Raw genomic sequence first — 20,432 nt, 5'->3', positions numbered from 1 at the left:
CATTACAAATAAATTAATCAAATACTTCATATGCGTTGAAATATGAAATTGGAATTTCAGCATTAATTATCTTAATCTTATCTTAATCTTAATCTTAATCTTAATATATATAAATGCAAGGTTGTCATGATGGCAACCCTAGCCACATGTCAACCTGATAGTAACTCTAAGCCCAAACCCTAATTCTAATTTTACAAATTTGACCCCACACCCTAATTTTAACTTTACTAATTTAACCCTACATTAAAAATAAATATAATAATAATACTAATCATAACAAAAATAATATTAATAGTAATATTAATAATAGTATTAATATTATTAATAATAGTTAATAATATTATTAATAATAATAATAAAAATAATAATAATAATAATAATAATAATAATAATAATAATAATAATAATAATAATAATAATAATAATAATAAGTAGATATGGTGATGTATCATCTTCATAATAATTGTTGTCTAACCCTAATTTTATATTCACATTTTTTGTCCATCTAATTTATCAAATTTTTATTCATACAAAATAAATTACTTATTTAAATACTATTTTTTATTAAACCCCTACATTAATAATTATTTATAAAGATAATAATAATAATAATAATAATAATAATAATAATAACAATAATAATAATAATAAAACTCTTCAATCTAAGCATAAACCTAATTTTAATTTTACAGATTTGACCCTATATAAAAAATAAATACTAATTATAAATATAATAATAATAATTATAATAATAATAAAAATAATAATATAAATAATAAAGTATAAATAATTTATTTATTTAATAATTGACACAATATTAATAATTAAAATAAAAATAATAGTAATTGAAATATAATAATAATAATAATAATAATAGTAGGAATTTCTTCCGATTCACACACTCCGGCACGCAGCGCTGCAACTCGTTAAGCAAGGGTTGATACTGTTGAGGAGATTTAAACTCCTAGTCTTAGGACTAGGGATCGATTCAACAGGACATTAACTCTGGAAAACGATTAGGCGTTTTTGTTTTAGGGTTGGCTATGGGTCGAGGCAGGCCAAAAAAGAAGGCGGCGAAGACACCACCAGCGAGAGTGAGACTTTTCTCGCCGAGTTCCAATGAGAAGGGGAGTGCTAGCGAATCTGAAGAGAGTACTCTGAAGAGCCCGAAGATTGGGATTCTAGAACCAATTGTTGAAGAGAAAGTGGATGATGGTCAGGAACCAATTGGAGAAGTTAAAGCTAAACTACCTGCAGAAACAAAACACCCTCAGTTGTGGGTGGATGTGATTAAAGGAAACCGACTCCCAGCTAATGGCATGGGCTTGAAATACACACCACCGACGATTGTTAATGGGGAGATTGAAGTGGTCATAGAGGAGCAGGATGTCAAGTCTGAAATGGAATTCTGGGAAAACGCTCTCATCATGTATGAAATTGGAGAAGGGTTAACCATGAATGCTGTAAAGAGGTTCATGATGAACACCTGGAATTTCATCACACTACCAGATATATATTACCATGAAGAAGGATATTTCCTGATTAGATTCAGAACACGAAAAGACATGGATGATGTGCTTAAGGGAGGTCCGTATTCTATCTATAAAAAACCTGTACTTCTGTTTGAATGGTCACCAAATTTTAATGTGAAAGAAGACATCCTTAGGGTGATTCCTATCTGGGTCATATTTCCACAATTACCACTGAACTTATGGGGAGATGAGAGCATAGGAAAGATAGCGAGTGCTATAGGAAAGCCAGTAATGACTGATGAATGTACTGCACGAAAGCTAAGGATATCGTATGCTAGAGTTTTGATAGAAGTAGATGTCACTAGAGAACTTAAAAAGGAGATTACGATATGGAATCCTGCAGGGGGCAAACTAACTCAGCAAGTGCACTATGAGTGGAAACCACCATTCTGTACCAAATGCAATGCAGTTGGACATATGTGTAAGGAAAAAGTAGAGGTTATGAAGAAAACTGAAGAACTGAAGCAGAGCTGGCAAGTGAAAAAAGCACCTATCAATAAAGAACAACCAGAGAGTAGTGTAAATGCTGCTGCCGACTTGCTGGGGGAGACTGCAGAGAATATAGAACCGAACATAGATAAGGAAGCATGGATCCCTGTGGCATATGGGACTAAAGGTAAATCGCCTAAAACTGTTTCTAAAGACCCTGTAGTGGAATTTGCTTGTAGTAATGGTTTTACTGCCCTCAAAATTGGCACCTGTTTTGAGGATGGAGGAACTGGTGTGTCATGATTGTTAGCTGGAACATCAGAGGGCTTAATAAGAGAGCTAGAGCTGTGGAGGTTGGAGCCCACCTCAAACATTTGCAAGCTAGCATTGTTACTCTCCTTGAAACTAGAGTCAAGAATAAGAATGCAGAAACAATTAGGAAGAAGCTCACTAATAATTGGAAGTATTTGGACAACTATAAAGATCACGAGAATGGGAGGATTTGGATACTTTGGAATCCACAACTATGGGACATCAAATGCATCTGTTCAACGGACCAAGTCATTCACAGTGAAGTGTATCATCAAGATGGATCTTTTTCCCATTATTTGTCAGCCATTTATGCGCATAACCAACTGAGTAGAAGAAGGGATCTTTGGGACAATATCAAAGCGATGAGTAGCTCTATACAGGGTCCTTGGATTATAATTGGGGACTTCAATAATGTCCTTAAAATTCAGGACAGAATTGGAGGGAAGGAGATTCACCCTAGTGAGTATTTGGAGTTGGAGAATATGATGACTGAAATTGAACTTACTGAGCATGAAACTACAGGATGTTTTTATACATGGTCTAATAGGCATGCTGTTAAGGTGATCTATTCTAGAATAGATAGAGCTCTTAGTAATACTGATTGGTTCCTGAAATTCCCAGATAGCACCATTGAAGTTCTTCAGCCTCAGATTTCAGATCACTCTCCCCTGCTTCTTCATTTGAAGACGCCCAATAAGGAACCAATGAAAAAGAAGCACAGATTCAAATTCCTCAACTGCATTATTGATGATAAAGATTATGAGGAGGTAGTGAGAAATAGTTGGAATCAACATGTTCAAGGGAAGCCCATGTACAGAGTTTGGCAAAAATTAAAGAGAATGCAACATAGCCTGAATGGTATCAGTAGAAAGTATCATCATACAGCACACAAGATTCAAGAAAGTAGGGATAATCTGGAAGAAGCTCAGAAATTATTGCAGAATGACTTATTCAATCAGGATCTGATTAGAAAAGTCAAAGACCTTTCAGAAACACTTATACAGCAGTGTGACATTGAGGAAAAAATTTTGAAGCAGAAATCCAAAATTGACTGGCTAAAGTTAGGTGACGGCAACAATAAATACTTTTATGCTAACCTGAAGGAAAAGAACAAAAAAACTTTGCTCAGCAATTTGGAGGATAGCCATGGTACTAAATTGATTTCGTTTGATGATTTGGAAAAGGAAATCTTACAATTCTATGGTGAGCTGATTGGAAAAAATACTAGTAGATTAATGCAGGTAGATATTGAAGTGTTGAGAAGAGGTAAACAATTGTCTCATGAGAGTGCAGAATATCTGACTAAACCTGTTACTGAGGAGGAAATATGTAGGGCCTTGCAAAGTATCAATGATCATAAAGCTCCCGGAATAGATGGATACAGTGCCAAATTCTTTAAAGCTAGTTGGCCAATCGTAAAAAATGATGTGATTTCAACCATCAAAGATTTCTTTAGCCACACTAGACTGCTTGCTGCAACCAACTGTGCTTTGGTTACACTGATTCCGAAGAAATAAGATGCAAAAACTATTCGTGATCTCAGGCCTATCGCTTGTTGCTCCACCCTGTACTAGATAATATCCAAAGTTCTAACACGAAGACTGAGTGCAGTGATTTCAGAGGTAGTTGATGAAAGTCAGTCAGCCTTTGTACCGGGGCGAAACATCCAGGACAATATTCTTATTGCCCATGAGCTTATCCGTGGGTATAATAGAAAACACTTGTCGCCTAGGTGTACCATACAAATGGACGTGCAGAAAGTGTATGATACCGTTGAATGGGATGCATTAGAGCGGATTATGCAAGAAATGAGTTTTCCGGAGAAATTTGTCAAATGGATCATGACATGTATCAGAACTGTATCATACAGATATACAGTTAATGGGCAAATTAGTAGAACTTTGAGAGCCAAATGTGGTCTGCGGCAAGGGGACCCAATCTCCCTATTACTATTTGTTTTGGTAATGGAATACTTGCATCGTTGTATGGGAAAGCTACATGACACAAGAGAGTATCGGTTTCATCCCAAATATGCTAGACTTAAAATCACAAATATTTGCTTTGCAGATGATTTGATGTTGTTTTCTAGAGGGGATGACACTTCTATAAAGAGCATGATGAAGGTGTTTGATAACTTTTCTGACTCTACAGGGTTAAAGGCCAATCCACAGAAATGTAAAGTCTATTTTGGTGGTACTAGAGATATTGACAAACATGAAATTTTAGCAGCTACAGGGTTTGAAGAGGGACAACTCCCCTTCAAATATCTTGGCGTCCCGTTATCTAGTCGGAAACTTAGCATAGTTCAATGTCAGCCCCTTATTGATAAGATCATGGCGCGGATCAACCACTGGACAGCTAAATTGTTGAATTTTGCAGGTAAAAGTCAGTTGGTTCAAAGTGTTGTTTTTGCTATTGCTGCCTATTGGATGCAGGTTTTCCCGATACCTAAAAAGATTATTCAACGTATAGAAAGTCTATGCAGAATGTTTCTTTGGAGTGGAAAAATTGAGGGCAGTAGGAAAGCTCCGGTTGCGTGGGGTAGAGTATGTGATCCAAAGAAAGCTGGTGGGCTGAATATTATCTCTTTAAAGGAATGGAATGAAGCAACTATGATTAAGCTTCTTTGGAATGTGCAAGCCAAGAAGGATAAGCTGTGGGTGAAATGGCTCAATGCTTATTACATAAAGGGGCAGGATACACAAGAATGGCAAGCTCCCCATGATTGTTCCTGGATCATCAAGCAAATCATGAAGAGCAGGGTGTTGATCATCAATGATCCGAACTGGAGGATGAAGCTGAATGATGAGAAATTTAGAACAAGAGATAGCTATGAGCTGATGCGAGAACCTCAACCACCTGTTAGTTGGAGATCAGTTTTCTATGCTAATAACGCAAGACCTCGATCAATATTCCATTTATGGCTACTTATGTTGGGCAGGATTCCTACAAAGGATCGCTTGATAAAATTTGGTGTGCAGGTGGAACAAAGATGTTGTTTCTGTATTGAGAATGAATCAATTGATCACTTATTTTTTCAGTGCAGATTTGCGAAATCAGTGTGGGAAGAAATTTTGATCTGGATGGGTTATCATCGGGGACCTGAAAAATGGAGCATTGAGAAGGTATGGATCATTGCAGAAACAAAGAAAAAAGGCTGGCAGCGCAACATATTGAAGATTGCAGTGGCTGAGACATTCTATATGCTGTGGAAACATAGAAATGATGTCATCTTCAATAACACACAAATGAACTATAGCATTGTGGCTGACATTAAATACAATGTGGTTATTAGAAGTAGCATGAATAGGAAGCTTATAAGCCATGTAGATATTGAGAACATCAAAATTTGTTAGGAATTTGATGAGTTAGTATCGTGGATGCTCTTGTACCTGGACCCTCAATGGGTCGGTTGTAATTCTCTGTTTTTGTGGAATAAAGTCAATATTCTCCAAAAAAAAAAAAAATAATAATAATAATAATAATATAAATAATAATATAAATAATAATATAAATAATAAAGAATATATTATTTAATAAGTGACACACTATTAATAATTAAAATAATAATAATAAATGAAATAATAATAATAATAATAATAATAATAATAATAATAATAATAATAATAATAATAATAATAATAATAATAATAATAATAATAATAATAATAATAATAATAATAATAATAATAATAATAATAATAATAATAGGTTAAGTCTAGGGTGAGGGCTCAATTAAGTCCCTCACCGGTGAAACCTTTAAAAATAATCGTATGATTAAATAAAAGCTTCAGATTTAATGTAAGAAAAAAGAGAACACATAAAATCAACTGCAATGAATTATTTTTACATAAGAGTCACAATATTTTTACATTTAGTAGGAATTTTTTTTAAATAACTTTCAGTTTTTTCTCAAGTTAACATTGTTTATCATTTTGTTCTATATTTCTCTCAAGCTTTATCTTCTTTTTAATTCGCCTGTCTATATTTTGTTTTTAGATTTTTGTAAACAAAGTGTTTGTAGAAATACCATACTCAGAACAATAGAGAAAAACAATATAATCGAAGTGGATCGAAGAAGATGGAAACTGCGAATGAGAAATTTGATAGAAACATAAAAAATGATAAAAAGCTTGAGAGAAATATAGAACAAAATGATAAACAATGTTAACTTGAAAAAAAACTGAAAGTTAATTAAAAAGAATTCTTATTAAATGTAAAAATATTGCGACTCTTATGTAAAAATAATTCAGTGCAATTGATTTTATGTGTTCTCTTTTTTCTTATATTAAATCTGGAGCTTTTATTTAATCATATGGTTATTTTTAAAGGTTTCACCGGTGAGGGACTTAATTGAGCCCTCACCCTAGACTTAACCATAATAATAATCTTAATCTTAATCTACTTAATATAAATGTAAGGATGTCATGATGACAATCCTAGACAAAAACCCTAGCATTTGCTTATGTGTCATCTTCACATAGCTTCATGCTTATGTGTCATCCTCACAAAATACTACCTCCCAAAATTTTACTAATTAAATATAATAATAATAATAATAATAATAATAATAATAATAATAATAATAATAATAATAATAATAATTATATTTAATTTTTAATGAACAACAAATTAATTTTTACATAAACTCAAATTCTTTCAAATTACTCATCTAATGATAATAACTGTATTTTATTATTTAATATTTTGTAACTCTCAAATATATTCCGATTATAAAATATAAAAATATTACATAAAAAACTTATATATATATATATATATATATATATATATATATATATATATATATATATATATATATATATATATATATATATATATGTATTTTAATGTTTATATTTTTAATAATATTTTATTATTTAGTATTTTGTAACTCCCAAATATATTCTAATTATAAAGTATAAAAACATTAGATAAAACTTTTTTTATATGTATATATTTATATTAAAAATAATTTATAATTTATATTATAATTTATTATTTATATTATTATAAATATATAATAATAAAATAATAATAATAATAATAATAATAACAATATTAATAATAAACAAAATAATAATAATCAAAATAATAGTAATGATAATAATAATAATAATAATAAACATAATAATTATGATTATAAATTAAATAATATTATTAATAATAATATAATATTCAGCATCACTGTTAAAAATAATAATATAAATAATAAATTATAATATAATATTTAGCTACCACGATTAAAAATAATTTGATTTATAAAAATTATAATTATTTATCTATTTTGCAATAGTAGAAAATAAAAAAATATGAATACGATTTTAATATATATTAATTATTCAAAAAGTATATAAATAAATATTTTATATAAAATAATTTATAATCAAAAAGAAATTAAAAAAATCTAAATACAATGTTAATATATATTTATCGTTTCTAAAATATAAGTTAAAAAATATAATAAAATATATATTTAATTAATAATTCAATATTGTAATGAAATTGTAAATCTCTCTATTTTTTACCCCTCTCTTTAACTCTCTATCTAATATGCATTAAAATATTAATATGATGAAAAAATTAATTGGTTATAAGTCATCAAATTATAACTCTTTCAGTTACTATTCAATCAATTAAAAATGATATAATAATAATAATGAGAAAATATAATTATTCAATCAATACATATTGTCTCTTTCGGCTACCATTCAATCATATTGTCTCTTTTCAAGAATAGATATATTTTTCTCAATAAATATGATCTCTTGATTTCTAAATGAATAATAATTACATAGTGATATTTTCTCAAATTATAAATTATAAATATTTTGTATTTTTTATAATTTGTTATTTATAAATGTAATCATTTTGAATGTATATTTTGAAAATATTTTGACTAATTTGTATGATAACAATTCTTGGCAAAACCCTAATTCTTTCATTTTTTTGATTATTTGAAGTTTGTATAACAAATAAAATGAAAAGAATTTATTAAAGATATTCATCCATTAAAATTAATTCTGTGTAACGGTTTCATTTTATTCACATCACTTAAAAACTCATCCAATGTAGTTTAAATTTACTGATTTCAGTAGTTCATTTTTTATAACTAATTAGTTCTAAAAATTGAATAGAGTCAATACAATTGTCTCTTTTTAAAAATTAATATTATTTTCTCAAAATAAATATGACCTTTTGATTTCTAAATAAATAAAATATTAATAATAATTACATAGTAATATTTTCTCAAATTTATAAAATATAAATATTTTTTATTTTTTATTATTGTTAGTTATTTTGAAAATATAATTATTTTTAATGTATAATTTGAAAATATTTTAATTAAATTTTCATGAAAACAACTCTAGGGAAAATCCTAATTCTTTTAATTTTTTGATTACTTGAAGATGGTATATCAAATACAATGAAAAGACTTTATTGCAATTTTAATTCTCCACCAATTTTATAGTAGTATAACGTAAAGGAAAATGCTTCTTGGTACGAAGACTAACAATCACGAAATGCTACGTATAGTTTATAATCCTCTGATGTGATCTATAATAGTAAAGGATTTAATCTCTCTCCCATGTATTTAATTATAGCATTAAAGAATTGATATATAATAACATAACTTTTAACCTCTCTTTTTTCCATTTATTTAATTTCAACAGTAAATTAATGATTAGTTGGAATTCGTGAAAAAAATTAATCGTGCTATATAGCACTTCTCTAACGTAAACTCATTATATTCCCCAATCCACCATTAATATGAATTTAGTGTAGCAGTTACAATTCACTCGCCTCACTTTAAAAAACTCATTAATATGATTTAATTCCATAATTTCAATAACTAATATATAAAGGATATCTCAGTCCCTTTATAGCATAGCATACAAACTAAACCAAAGACAAACATTAAAATTCATCATCCATTTTTTCCAACCTTTCCTAATTGCACTCCATTTTTCACGTACAAAGATGTTGAATTTGTATAACAATTATAAATGACATTAGGATCTATACCATAGATTCAACCAATATTTGTTCAAGGATGTAGCTGTCTTACAAGTTAAGACAATTTCTTCATTTTTATCTATTTATGGGTGTGGAAGATGAAAGAGAATAAACAGTTTTATGGCGAGGTTCCATGGAGCCGATGAATAACAAATAGATATATTCATATAAGAACTTTTACTTTTTTTCCCTCTAATTTCCTCTACCTTCTGATATTTATTTTTCAAATAATGTCTTTCTATTTCTCTTATTATTTTATTTAATATTAACTTCATAACTAATGTTGTAGGGTGTAACAGGGATAGTTTCACAAATTGGAGTTATGTTATAAGATTGTTTAACAATGAAATTGTATTGGAAGCTTGCAAGTAAGAGGCAGTTACTATTGACTCTAGCCTGACTGAAACTCTAGGAATCAAATGATGTCTTCAGTTGTCAATGAAAAATAACATTCAAAGCATAAAAGTCCAAACAGATGCGTTGAGGATATTATTCATGAGTGTGGAGCTCTTATGTGAAATTTTGAGTTTTAGTTTCTAAAAAAGTTGAATTAGAGTTTGGATGTGATATGTTTCATAACTCTATTGTTTCCAAATGTATTCAGCTGGTACTGATCTAAGTAGATTGTTAATGCTTTAAAATAAATAAATAACAACAAATAAGTAATGGAACGCTATTAAAAGTCAAACTAATACTACTTAAGAAACTTTTTATTGGTGTATCAATATTACTTTGTATAAAATGTCAAAAGTAATTGATATGTTAAGAAAAATTATTATTGAAAAAAAGGCAATTATTAATTATATTGATTCTTATATGTATATTAGATGGTTCGTGTGTTAATTCTAAAGTATGATATAAAATACAATTCATTCTTTATTTGATTATTAACCATTTTTCTTCTCTACAACTTTACTCTATTTTGATTCTGAAATTTTGTGATTGTGATAATGTTTCTTGCTTGATATAGTATATTTTTGACATTGAAGGTTTAATTTTGATAAAGACAATTATAATATCATTTTCATGAAAATAGTTGATTTCAATAGTAAAGACTATTATCTCATTTTAAATATCCTTATATTTAAACAATAATGAGATACAATGTAACAAATATAAATAATAAATATATTATTTTTATTAACGACACTTATAGCTCACATTTTTATTTTATTCAATTCTTTTAAATATTAACACTATAAAAAATTACATTATTAATTATTATAAGGGTATTATTATATTTAATTTCTTTAAAATTTTATAGTTCATTATTTATTGATACACTTCTCATATTCTAAAACCTATTAACAATCATTATTAGAGTTGTTATACTTTTGCTATTAGTATTAGAGTCGTTACTTATTTGCTATTAATAATTAAGTTACAACAGTCGTATTTATAAAAAATTGCAATTAGAATGGAAATTTAATATCATTAAATTTTATATATATATATATATATATATATATATATATATATATATATATATATATATATATATATATATATATATATATATATATATATATATATAATTTGTCTTAACTATTTATTATAAATGAAAAGATTAAATAATATTCATATTTTTGTAAATTTAAATCCCAAAATATTTTTATTTCTATGAGTTTTTATTTTATTAATTTTTTAAAAAATTCATATTATTTTTATGAAATTTAAATTTTAAATATCTTATTTGAAGTTTATAATATTCTTCTTATTATAATATTATTGTTTTTAATAGTGTTAGTTGAATATATTATTATTAATTCTTAAAAAGTCAATAAAAAGTTTAAATGTTATCATATGACGGGTTACTTCAAAAAAAAGGTTGAAGATATTGGTGACTAACGATGAATGTGAAGATATAGATACAATATCAAATGTACTTTATAAAAAAATATTTAATAATATTCTTTAGTTACTTAATTTTTCTTTCTTCTAATTTATACATTCTAAATAATTAATAGTATAATTGCAAATATAATCTATATGGTCTATAAAATAATTTTTATGCAAATAACAAATAAATATCAACTATTATTAAAAAATTATTTCTAACATACCCGTGCGGAGCACGGGTCGGTAATCTAGTAAATTAAAAGAGATTTAATACTATTATCTAATTAATTAAAAACATGTTTATTACTAAAAAGAGGGTTCATTTGAATTTTTATACATTAAATTTTGTAGTATAATTATATTGAATGATCAAATAAAATTTAATATTGAAATAGGATTATATCAATGAAAAAATTAAAAGAATTGAAATTTTATCTTGTAATATTTTAATGAAATATGATTATCTTGTAATATTTTATTAAAATTTTAATAGTATATCTATTTCACCCTTAGTAATTCTTGTAAATGCATAATTAATCGGATCATACAATTTTTGTATATTAAAATGGCAAATAGGAATTAGTGTTTTTCATGCCATATACGATATGAGTTGGGAATTGGGATTTAAAATATATCAACATAATTATTCTAATAAAAGCTGGAACTGTTATAAAACTAACTAAAACAATAGAGAGATCAAAGAGAGGAAGGGAATGGAGAAACTAATATTGTATTATCATCTTCTTTCAAGTGTGTTTTACATTGTAATATGAGTCTCTATTTATAGGACTCAAGGGAGATAGAAAATCACACATATTAAACACATATTAAGTATGGAATAGGAAAATGAAGAACTAGGAGATGGATGGACATCCACTAACATAAATATTCATAACACTCCCCCTTGGATGTCCATTGAGGATATGTCTCGTTAAAACCTTACTAGAAAAAACCCAATGGGAAAAATTATAGTGAAGGAAAAAGAGTACAATATCCTTTGAATGTGAATTGCCTCATTAAAAACCTTACCAGGAAAACCCAATGGGACAAAACCATGGTGAAGGAAAAAAGAGTGCAAAACATATGTATTTCTCCCCCTCATGCAGACATTTACATGTGAGACGATATTCTTTGTAGTCGTTGCTTAAAATGTCTTCTTTGAAGTGACTTCATGTAGTGGTAATAGTTATGCAGGATTTTATGAAGTTGATGCCATGATTTGTTTCATAGATCTCCATGAAATGGTTGTACCATCACATGTAAATAAATAAACTCTTTTTGATCTACCATTGTGAGAATCTGACAAGTAACCTGCATCTCTAAGATAACGAAGTATATGTTTGACTCCGTTCAAATGTCTTCGTGTAAGAGAATAATTGTATCTTGGTAATAGTTTGACCACAAACGATATATTGAAACGTGTATAATTAGCAAGGTATATTAGTGCTCCAATTGCACTAAGATATGGTACTTCAGGACCAAGTAATTTTTGTAATTATTTTCTTGAGGCCTGAAAGGATCTTTCTCTACATCTAATGATATAACAATCATTGGAGTAGACAACGAATGAGATTTGTCCATATAGAAGTATTTCAACACTTTTCTATATAATCTTCCTGATGTACAAATATTCCATTGTCCAAATTCTCAATTTGTAAGCCTAGACATAATTTTTATTTTTCCTAGGTCCTTCATCTAAAACTCTTTCTTTAAGGAATTTATAGCTTTTGGAAGCTCTTCAGGAGTTCCAATAATATGTGTCATTCACATAGATAACTAGTATTGCAAATTCTTTTCCACATCATTTTATGAAAGTACAAGTACAAATTGAATTATTTGTATATTCATCTTTTAGTAAATATTCACTGAGGCGATTATACCACATGCATCCAGATTCTTTCAGCTCATATAGAGACTTGTTCAATTTTATGTAGTAGTTTTCTCGAGATCCATATTCACGTGCCTCTGGTATATTGAACCCTTCAAGAAGTTTCATGTAAATGTCACTATCAAGTGAACCATATAAATAATATGTCATAACATTCATCATGTTCAAATTAAGCCCTTCCTGTGTTACAAGGCTAATTAATTATCAAAAATCGATTGAATCCACTACAGGTAAATATGTTTTTATCAAAATCAATCTTAGGTCTTTGTAAAAATCATTGCTTTTTCTTTTTCACAAAAACTCATTTATATCCATTTAGTTTCACACCTTGAGGTGTTTGAACTACATGTCCAAAAGTGAGTCACTTGTAAAGTGAGTTTAATTCTTCTTCAATTGAATAGATTTATTTTGGCCAATTCTCACTTAGTCTACAATCTTTAATAGACTTTGACTCATGATCCTCGTTATCATTGATCATTTTTAGCGCTATATTGTATACAAGGACATTGTAAATATTGACTTTATTTGGTTATCTCAATTTCAGTTCCATTCCATTTCATCCATGACATAATTTATCGAGATCTCTTTATTTCATATTTCAAGTACTTGATTTATTCTTCGGGAACTGAAAATTAAATTAGGTCAAAATGCTATTAGCATTTTCATATCCTCACTTGGGTCATCTTTAGTTTCTTTTCTTAGTAGAGGACTTTTAGCATTGGAACCGACTTTCATACCACGCTTCAGGGGCCGCAACATCTCATTTGCAATATTATATTATCCAATAGGAGAATCCACTTTGAGTGGAGTATTATCAGCTGATAATTTATTTCATAAACTTTGCAAATGAATAATATTTTGAACTTTTGGTTCATATTGATTTGTACGAGGATCAAGACAACAATGTATTTTAAATTGTTCATTTGAACTTCTTGTTCATGATTTCATATGTTCATTTGAACTTCTTGTTCATGATTTCAGCTGCTTATTCTCTCCCCCTAATATTGAGAAAATTAATTTATCAAGTGATAATCAGCCTACTGGGCGGCAATCAAGTATTTGATTATTTTCTCAAATTATATCCTCAAAATCCAGAGTCATATTAATTATATTTTTCCAATATTCTTTCATGACTCATCTTAACGTATTATATTGGAGCAATTGAAATATACACAACACATCCAAATGTTCACTAAGATGAGAAGTATTAGAATAAATTAGGGAGGACTAAAATATAGTATCTTGTTGGCTTAATGCGAATAAATATCTTAATATCATACTTTGGGTGTTTCAAATATATAATTTAGAATTGATGATCTCATAAGTATCAACCATATAATTAACTTTAGACGTCTAAAGAATAGATCTTCGGGTCCATTTTATTTTTATGAACATATATTACATGATATTCAATATCAATTTTAATAAGGGTTAATGAACTTTTTCGTCCCTTTAAATATTTCAAATTTCGTTTTTAGTCCGTCTAAAATTTTCCATCAAGAAATCGTCCCTTCAAAATTTTTCTTCCGAACTATTGGTCCCTAACGTCAAATTTCGTAGCTAATCAGTGGCTAAAGTCGTAGCTAATCTCTAGCAAATTTGACGTTAGGGACCAATAGTTTAGACGAAAATTTTTGAAGGGACGATTTCTTAAAGGAAAATTTTGGAGGGACTAAAAACGAAATCTGCAATATTTAGAGGGATCAAAATGTTCATTAACCCTTTTAATAATATATGTGATACTTATACATGAATTTTTTAAAAAAAATCCAGAAAAACAAGATCTTAGTCTAATTAGTTGAGAAAATAATTTCACAAACTTCTGGTTGTGAGTAGAGACATATACATGATATTTTAGTCGATGCAACAATTAATGTCACAAAAACGCAATTTCTCAAATTTTTATTTTCCTTTAGAAACACACAAAAATTGACTGGATTGAAGAAACTTCTGGTTCTTCAATATAAATTATTCGCATCATATTATATCCGAGATGACCCGACCGGTTTTACAAACGACACAATTAAGTGTAATTTGTAAACTACTCGTTTACAATGACATGTGCTTAAATTGTACTGATATAAGTGTGGTACAAGCCCGAAGGAAAAGTCTATAGCTTTTCTATTATACATTTTATGTCCAAATTCATTTGTATAATACAAAGATATTCAATACCTCCAATATAATTCATGTGAATTATCTATGACGAAAAATATTTGGCAAGACATAAAGAGAACACATAAAAATAAAATATAAAGGATTAAAGTTCATTATACTTGCAAAAAGAAAAGAATAGTATAATTAAGATTTATATGAGAAATCTAAGCACTATTATAATAAATTTAAAATATGTAGCAACTTTAGGCTATTGATATATTCTTTAATAGATTGCAATGTTTTAATTCTCTTGTTAAAATATCAATATTTAATTCTCTTGTATCCGCAAACATTGATCATCCTAATAATATCTCATGACTTATCATTTTAATCATACACATGCATATGAACATATTATCATATAATTATCAAAATCATACAAAATCATATCACTAAAATTATATCATCATATATATATATATATATATATATATATATATATATATATATATATATATATATATATATATATATATATATATATATATATATATATATATATATATATATATATATATATATATATATATATATAGATGAAATATATAGATTTATGATTCTAATTATGAAATAATTTATACTCTAACAAATTTAATAAGTTCTTAACATAGTCAAATGCTAGAAAATTACAATAATCCAAAAATATAGTTATCCTTCTGGGATGTGTTAGAGTCACTCATGTCATTCTTCTGGAATGACAAACATTTTATGAGTATATAACAATTTTTTTTACATCGAAACACACAAATTTCTTTGTGAAATCCTTCTAGAGTACTTCACTATTATTGATCCAATTCATCTAGAATTCGATAATATAGGTGATGCAATCATTTTTCAAATTTTTAACATAACAGATGCAATCCTTCTGGGATATGTTATTATTATAGATGTAATTCTTCTAGGATTCATTAATATCATGATGAAATTCTTTTAATATTATAGATACAATATTTTAAGGTGTGAGAAATCCTTATCTTAAAACTTTAACTCTTCGTGAATTATATATCACAAATGATCTTCGTAATGATAAAAAGAAACAATTATTTGCATAATCCTTCTAGGAAGCCCAAAAAAATCCCTTCAAAGTCATGTCACAATTATTCACATCGCTTAAGAAAAATAATTCTTTAAGCAATCCTCCTGAGATATCTTAACATTAGTTTAAGAGAGGTTTTTGTTTTGTGTGTAGTTTTTCAAGAACTCAATCACAATCACAATTTTTTTTTATAGTTCTTCAGGAACTCAATCACAAACCTGTTACTAGTAAAAACAATAATATTTATAATCCTTCAAGGATGCTTGATAAGTTATTCAGGAATTATATATCAAACTCAATAATATCCTTCTAGGATATTTGATAAGTTCTTCAAGAACTATATAACAAACTTAATACTATCTTTAATGGATATTTGTTAAGTTCTTCACGAACTATATAACAAACACGTTGTTTTGTAATCCTTCAGAGATTATTGATAATTTAATAAGATATAATATCAAAATTCAACGAGGATAATGAGAAAGTAAAATAATAAAATAATTATCTAATATTACCTCTAAAGTTAGGGCTTCAAAAAAATTTAAGTTTGGTAGAGCTTCGTGCTGATAACGTGTTATAAAACTAACTAAAACAATAGAGAGATCAAAGAGAGGAAGGGAATGGAGAAACTAATATTGTATTATCATCTTCTTTCAAGTGTGTTTTACATTGTAATATGAGTCTCTATTTATAGGACTCAAGGGAGATAGAAAATCACACATATTAAACACATATTAAGTATGGAATAGGAAAATGAAGAACTAGGAGATGGATGGACATCCACTAACATAAATATTCATAACAAATATAATAACCCAGGATGATGATTATAAATTAATGTATGTAAGATTTTGTTTATTATTCCCAACAATGATACTATAAATACATAATTTTATTATAAACAAAAAATATATATATATATATATATATATATATATATATATATATATATATATATATATATATATATATATATATATATAAAGGTAAGTTCTAATAAGTTCTACAAAAATGGTATCATCGATAAGTAAAATATCACAATTAAATAAAATATCACAATCAAATGAGAAAACTATTAAATAAAATTTTGTTAATGTGATTCTGTTAAGTAAAATATCACAAATAAATGAGAAAATAACATGTAATTTTTCCAGAGCCCCAAAGAATTCTGCTATAGCAATCCCATGTTGTCAATGACCAACTTCCCATCATTTATTCCAGAAACTCGATGATTTAGGAAACATGAAAACACACAGACAAATAATATTTGATGAAGAAAATGAGTTGTTTCTAAAACAATTTCTAAATACTTCAAATAGAGAGAAGAACCTATCTTAGGGAGGTTCAAGTTTAGACCCCCTGTATTTGTAGAGGCTGGTGGAAAAGGTAATGAATTACAACAAAAAACTTTAATGGATCTGAAATAAACTTGCAAAACATCAACGCTCTAGTGGTTAAAGAGATGGATATCAAATAGTGATGGATCTAAATGACAACAACAGGTTCTTGAATTTTTTTTTGATAAGCAATGAACGCTCTAGTGGTTAAAGAGATGGATATCGAATAGTGATGGATCTAAATGACAACAACAGGTTCTTGAAAATTGAAAGAGAAACCATTAACAAATACTTAATTAACCAAAAGAGTTTTGTTCTTGGTTGCTTTGCTTTGAAGAAGCAATATAGAGATGTTCTTAAGATCGAGTGACCATTAGTAATCAACATATATCACTAACCTGCAACACTAACACAAATCAATTTTATTCGTATAAATAAACCATTAAAAATTTACAATAAACAAAAATTCTCATGTTTAAAGGAGAGCCATAATACTTTTCTCACTAACCTTCAACCAATCCCTGCAACAAAATCAAACCCAAACATTAGTTACCTAAATATAAAATCTGATGATAACTAATAAACCCTAATTGAATCTCTAACCTTCTTTTCACGAAAATCAAATTTCTTATTGTTTCCTATTATTGCTATTGAGAGAAGGGATCAGATTTGAGCGAATCTGAGAATTTTGACAATGGAAGATTGAAAGAAGGATAACAGTTAGACGATGGTGACCTTTCCATGATCTTCGAAGATTGGGTTCTTGAATCCAAAGTTCTGTGAAAAGTAATAAAAAATGATAAAAATCAGTAAGCGTGGAAGATTAGGGAGATTTGTGAAGGTTTATGGTTGATTATGATTATTTATCAGAGTGCTTGGAATACGTAAAAGAGCAATAACGTAGCATTGGAATTTACCGATAAAATGAAGTGTGATTTGATTACGTTGGAGAGTGGAAAAATTGGAATAATAATGAGTATTAAATTAATTAAATAATAAAATGATTATGTAGTTGAAACTAAATTTAAGGGTATAAAGTAAGGTTTATAAACCGTTTAATTTGGCTAATTATTATATTAATAATAAATTGGATTCTAAATGGAGCAAGCCTTCGGCTGGGCGTCTCAAATGCAACATTGACGCATTTTTCTCTAATAACAAGGTTGGTTTAGGTGCTTGTATAAGAGATGATAAAGGTTCTTTTATTACAGCCAGGACCGAGTGGTTTTCTCCCATCACAGAAGTCGTTGTTGGGGAAGCTTTAGGGCTCTTAGCATCGATTAAGTGGGTGCACGAGCTGGGATATGATAATATGGATTTTGAGATGGATGCGAAAAGCGTTGTTGATAGTGTTAATAGTCAACAATCTAACTATACAGATTGTGGAGCTATTATTCGGGAATGTAAACGCTTATTAGGTGAATATTTTAGGAACTCTCATGTGAAGTTCGCTAGGAGACAAGCTAATGAAGTTGCTCACGCTTTAGCTCGGGTGGCTCCAAGTTTTGTTAGTTTCCATATTTTTACTGATGTACCGACATGTATCTAGAACCTTATTACTATTGAAATTGTGAGATATTGGATCAAACTCTAGTATGGCCGAAGGGTAGCTTCTTGGTTCGACAGGGTTAAGCATGATGTCGAAGGTTGTTCACATGCTTGTGTCGAAGATGCTAGGGTTGTTAGCATGTTAAATTAGGTTTTAGTGTTTAAACCCTAATTTGTTAAGTTAGCTTGTTTATTAAGTTGGCTTGTGTAATGGGCCTTGTGGAAAAAGCCCATTAGTTAGTATGTTAGGTTTTATTATAAATAGCATACTAGTCTCTCATCATTGCTAAGCTGCAAATCCTAATTTAGGGTGAGAGAGGTTATTTGTTATTCTTGTAAACTTGTAATCTTGTTTTAAGAGAAAGTAACAGAATAGCAGTTATAACCAATTATTGTGTTCTTATTCTCTTCCCTAATTCCCTATTATACTTTGTTATTGGTATCGTTTTTCACAACAAATTGGTGCGGTGAGCGTGGAGAAGATGCCTTCAACAAAGTATGAGATTGAAAAGTTCACCGGAGTGAATGATTTCGGTCTGTGGCGCTTAAAGATGAAAGCCCTACTGGTTCAGCAGGGTTGTTTGGAAGCGTTGAAGGGAGAGGCAGCCATGAATGCTGCATTAACGGCAGCGGAGAAGACAACTATGATCGAGAAAGCACACAGCGCAATTCTGTTGAGCCTTGGTGATAAGGTTCTCCGGCAGGTATCAAAGGAGACGACGGCATCAGGGTTATGGGTGAAACTTGAAAGTTTGTATATGACCAAATCGCTGGTAAATCGACTCTACCTGAAGCAAGCTTTGTATTCATTCAAGATGATTGAAGACAAAGTATTGGCTGAGCAGTTGGATATGTTCAACAAGCTGATTCTTGATCTTGAAAATATTGATGTGAAGATCGATGATGAAGATCAAGCGCTGTTACTATTGTGTTCTTTGCCTCGATCACATGCCCACTTCAAAGAAACACTCTTGTATGGAAGGGAGTCCCTGACGTTTGAAGAAGTTCAATCAGCCTTGTACTCTAAGGACTTGAATGAACGAAAGGAGCATAAACCTTCGACTGTTGGCGAAGGTTTGGCCGTTAAAGGAAAACTCTTACGAAAGGATGGTAAGTTTGACAAGAAGAAAGGCAAAAGCCAGTCGAAGTCTTACGGTGGCGAAGCATCTGGCATTCGATGCTACCATTGTAAGAAGGAGGGTCACACAAGAAAGGTGTGCCCTGAACGCCTGAAATATCATGGAGGTAAGGATAATGGCAACGCTGCCATTGTTCAAGATGATTTCGAATCATCTGATGTTCTTGTGGTTTCAAGCAGTGACTCTAAGAAGGAGTGG

At 28.8% G+C, this 20,432-nt stretch overlaps 1 protein-coding gene across 1 annotated transcript; it reads left to right on the top strand.

Moving 5' to 3' along the window:
- Positions 1 to 4,018: 4,018 nt before the first annotated feature.
- LOC131605321 (uncharacterized) lies at positions 4,019 to 5,629 on the top strand. Its single transcript, XM_058877694.1, has one exon. It carries the CDS (start codon positions 4,019 to 4,021, stop codon positions 5,627 to 5,629), a length of 1,611 nt encoding a protein of 536 aa, XP_058733677.1.
- Positions 5,630 to 20,432: the final 14,803 nt, after the last annotated feature.

This window comes from Vicia villosa, linkage group LG5, assembly GCF_029867415.1.
Source record: "Vicia villosa cultivar HV-30 ecotype Madison, WI linkage group LG5, Vvil1.0, whole genome shotgun sequence".
Taxonomy (NCBI): domain Eukaryota; kingdom Viridiplantae; phylum Streptophyta; class Magnoliopsida; order Fabales; family Fabaceae; genus Vicia; species Vicia villosa.
This window is presented reverse-complemented; position numbering and strand designations above follow the sequence as displayed.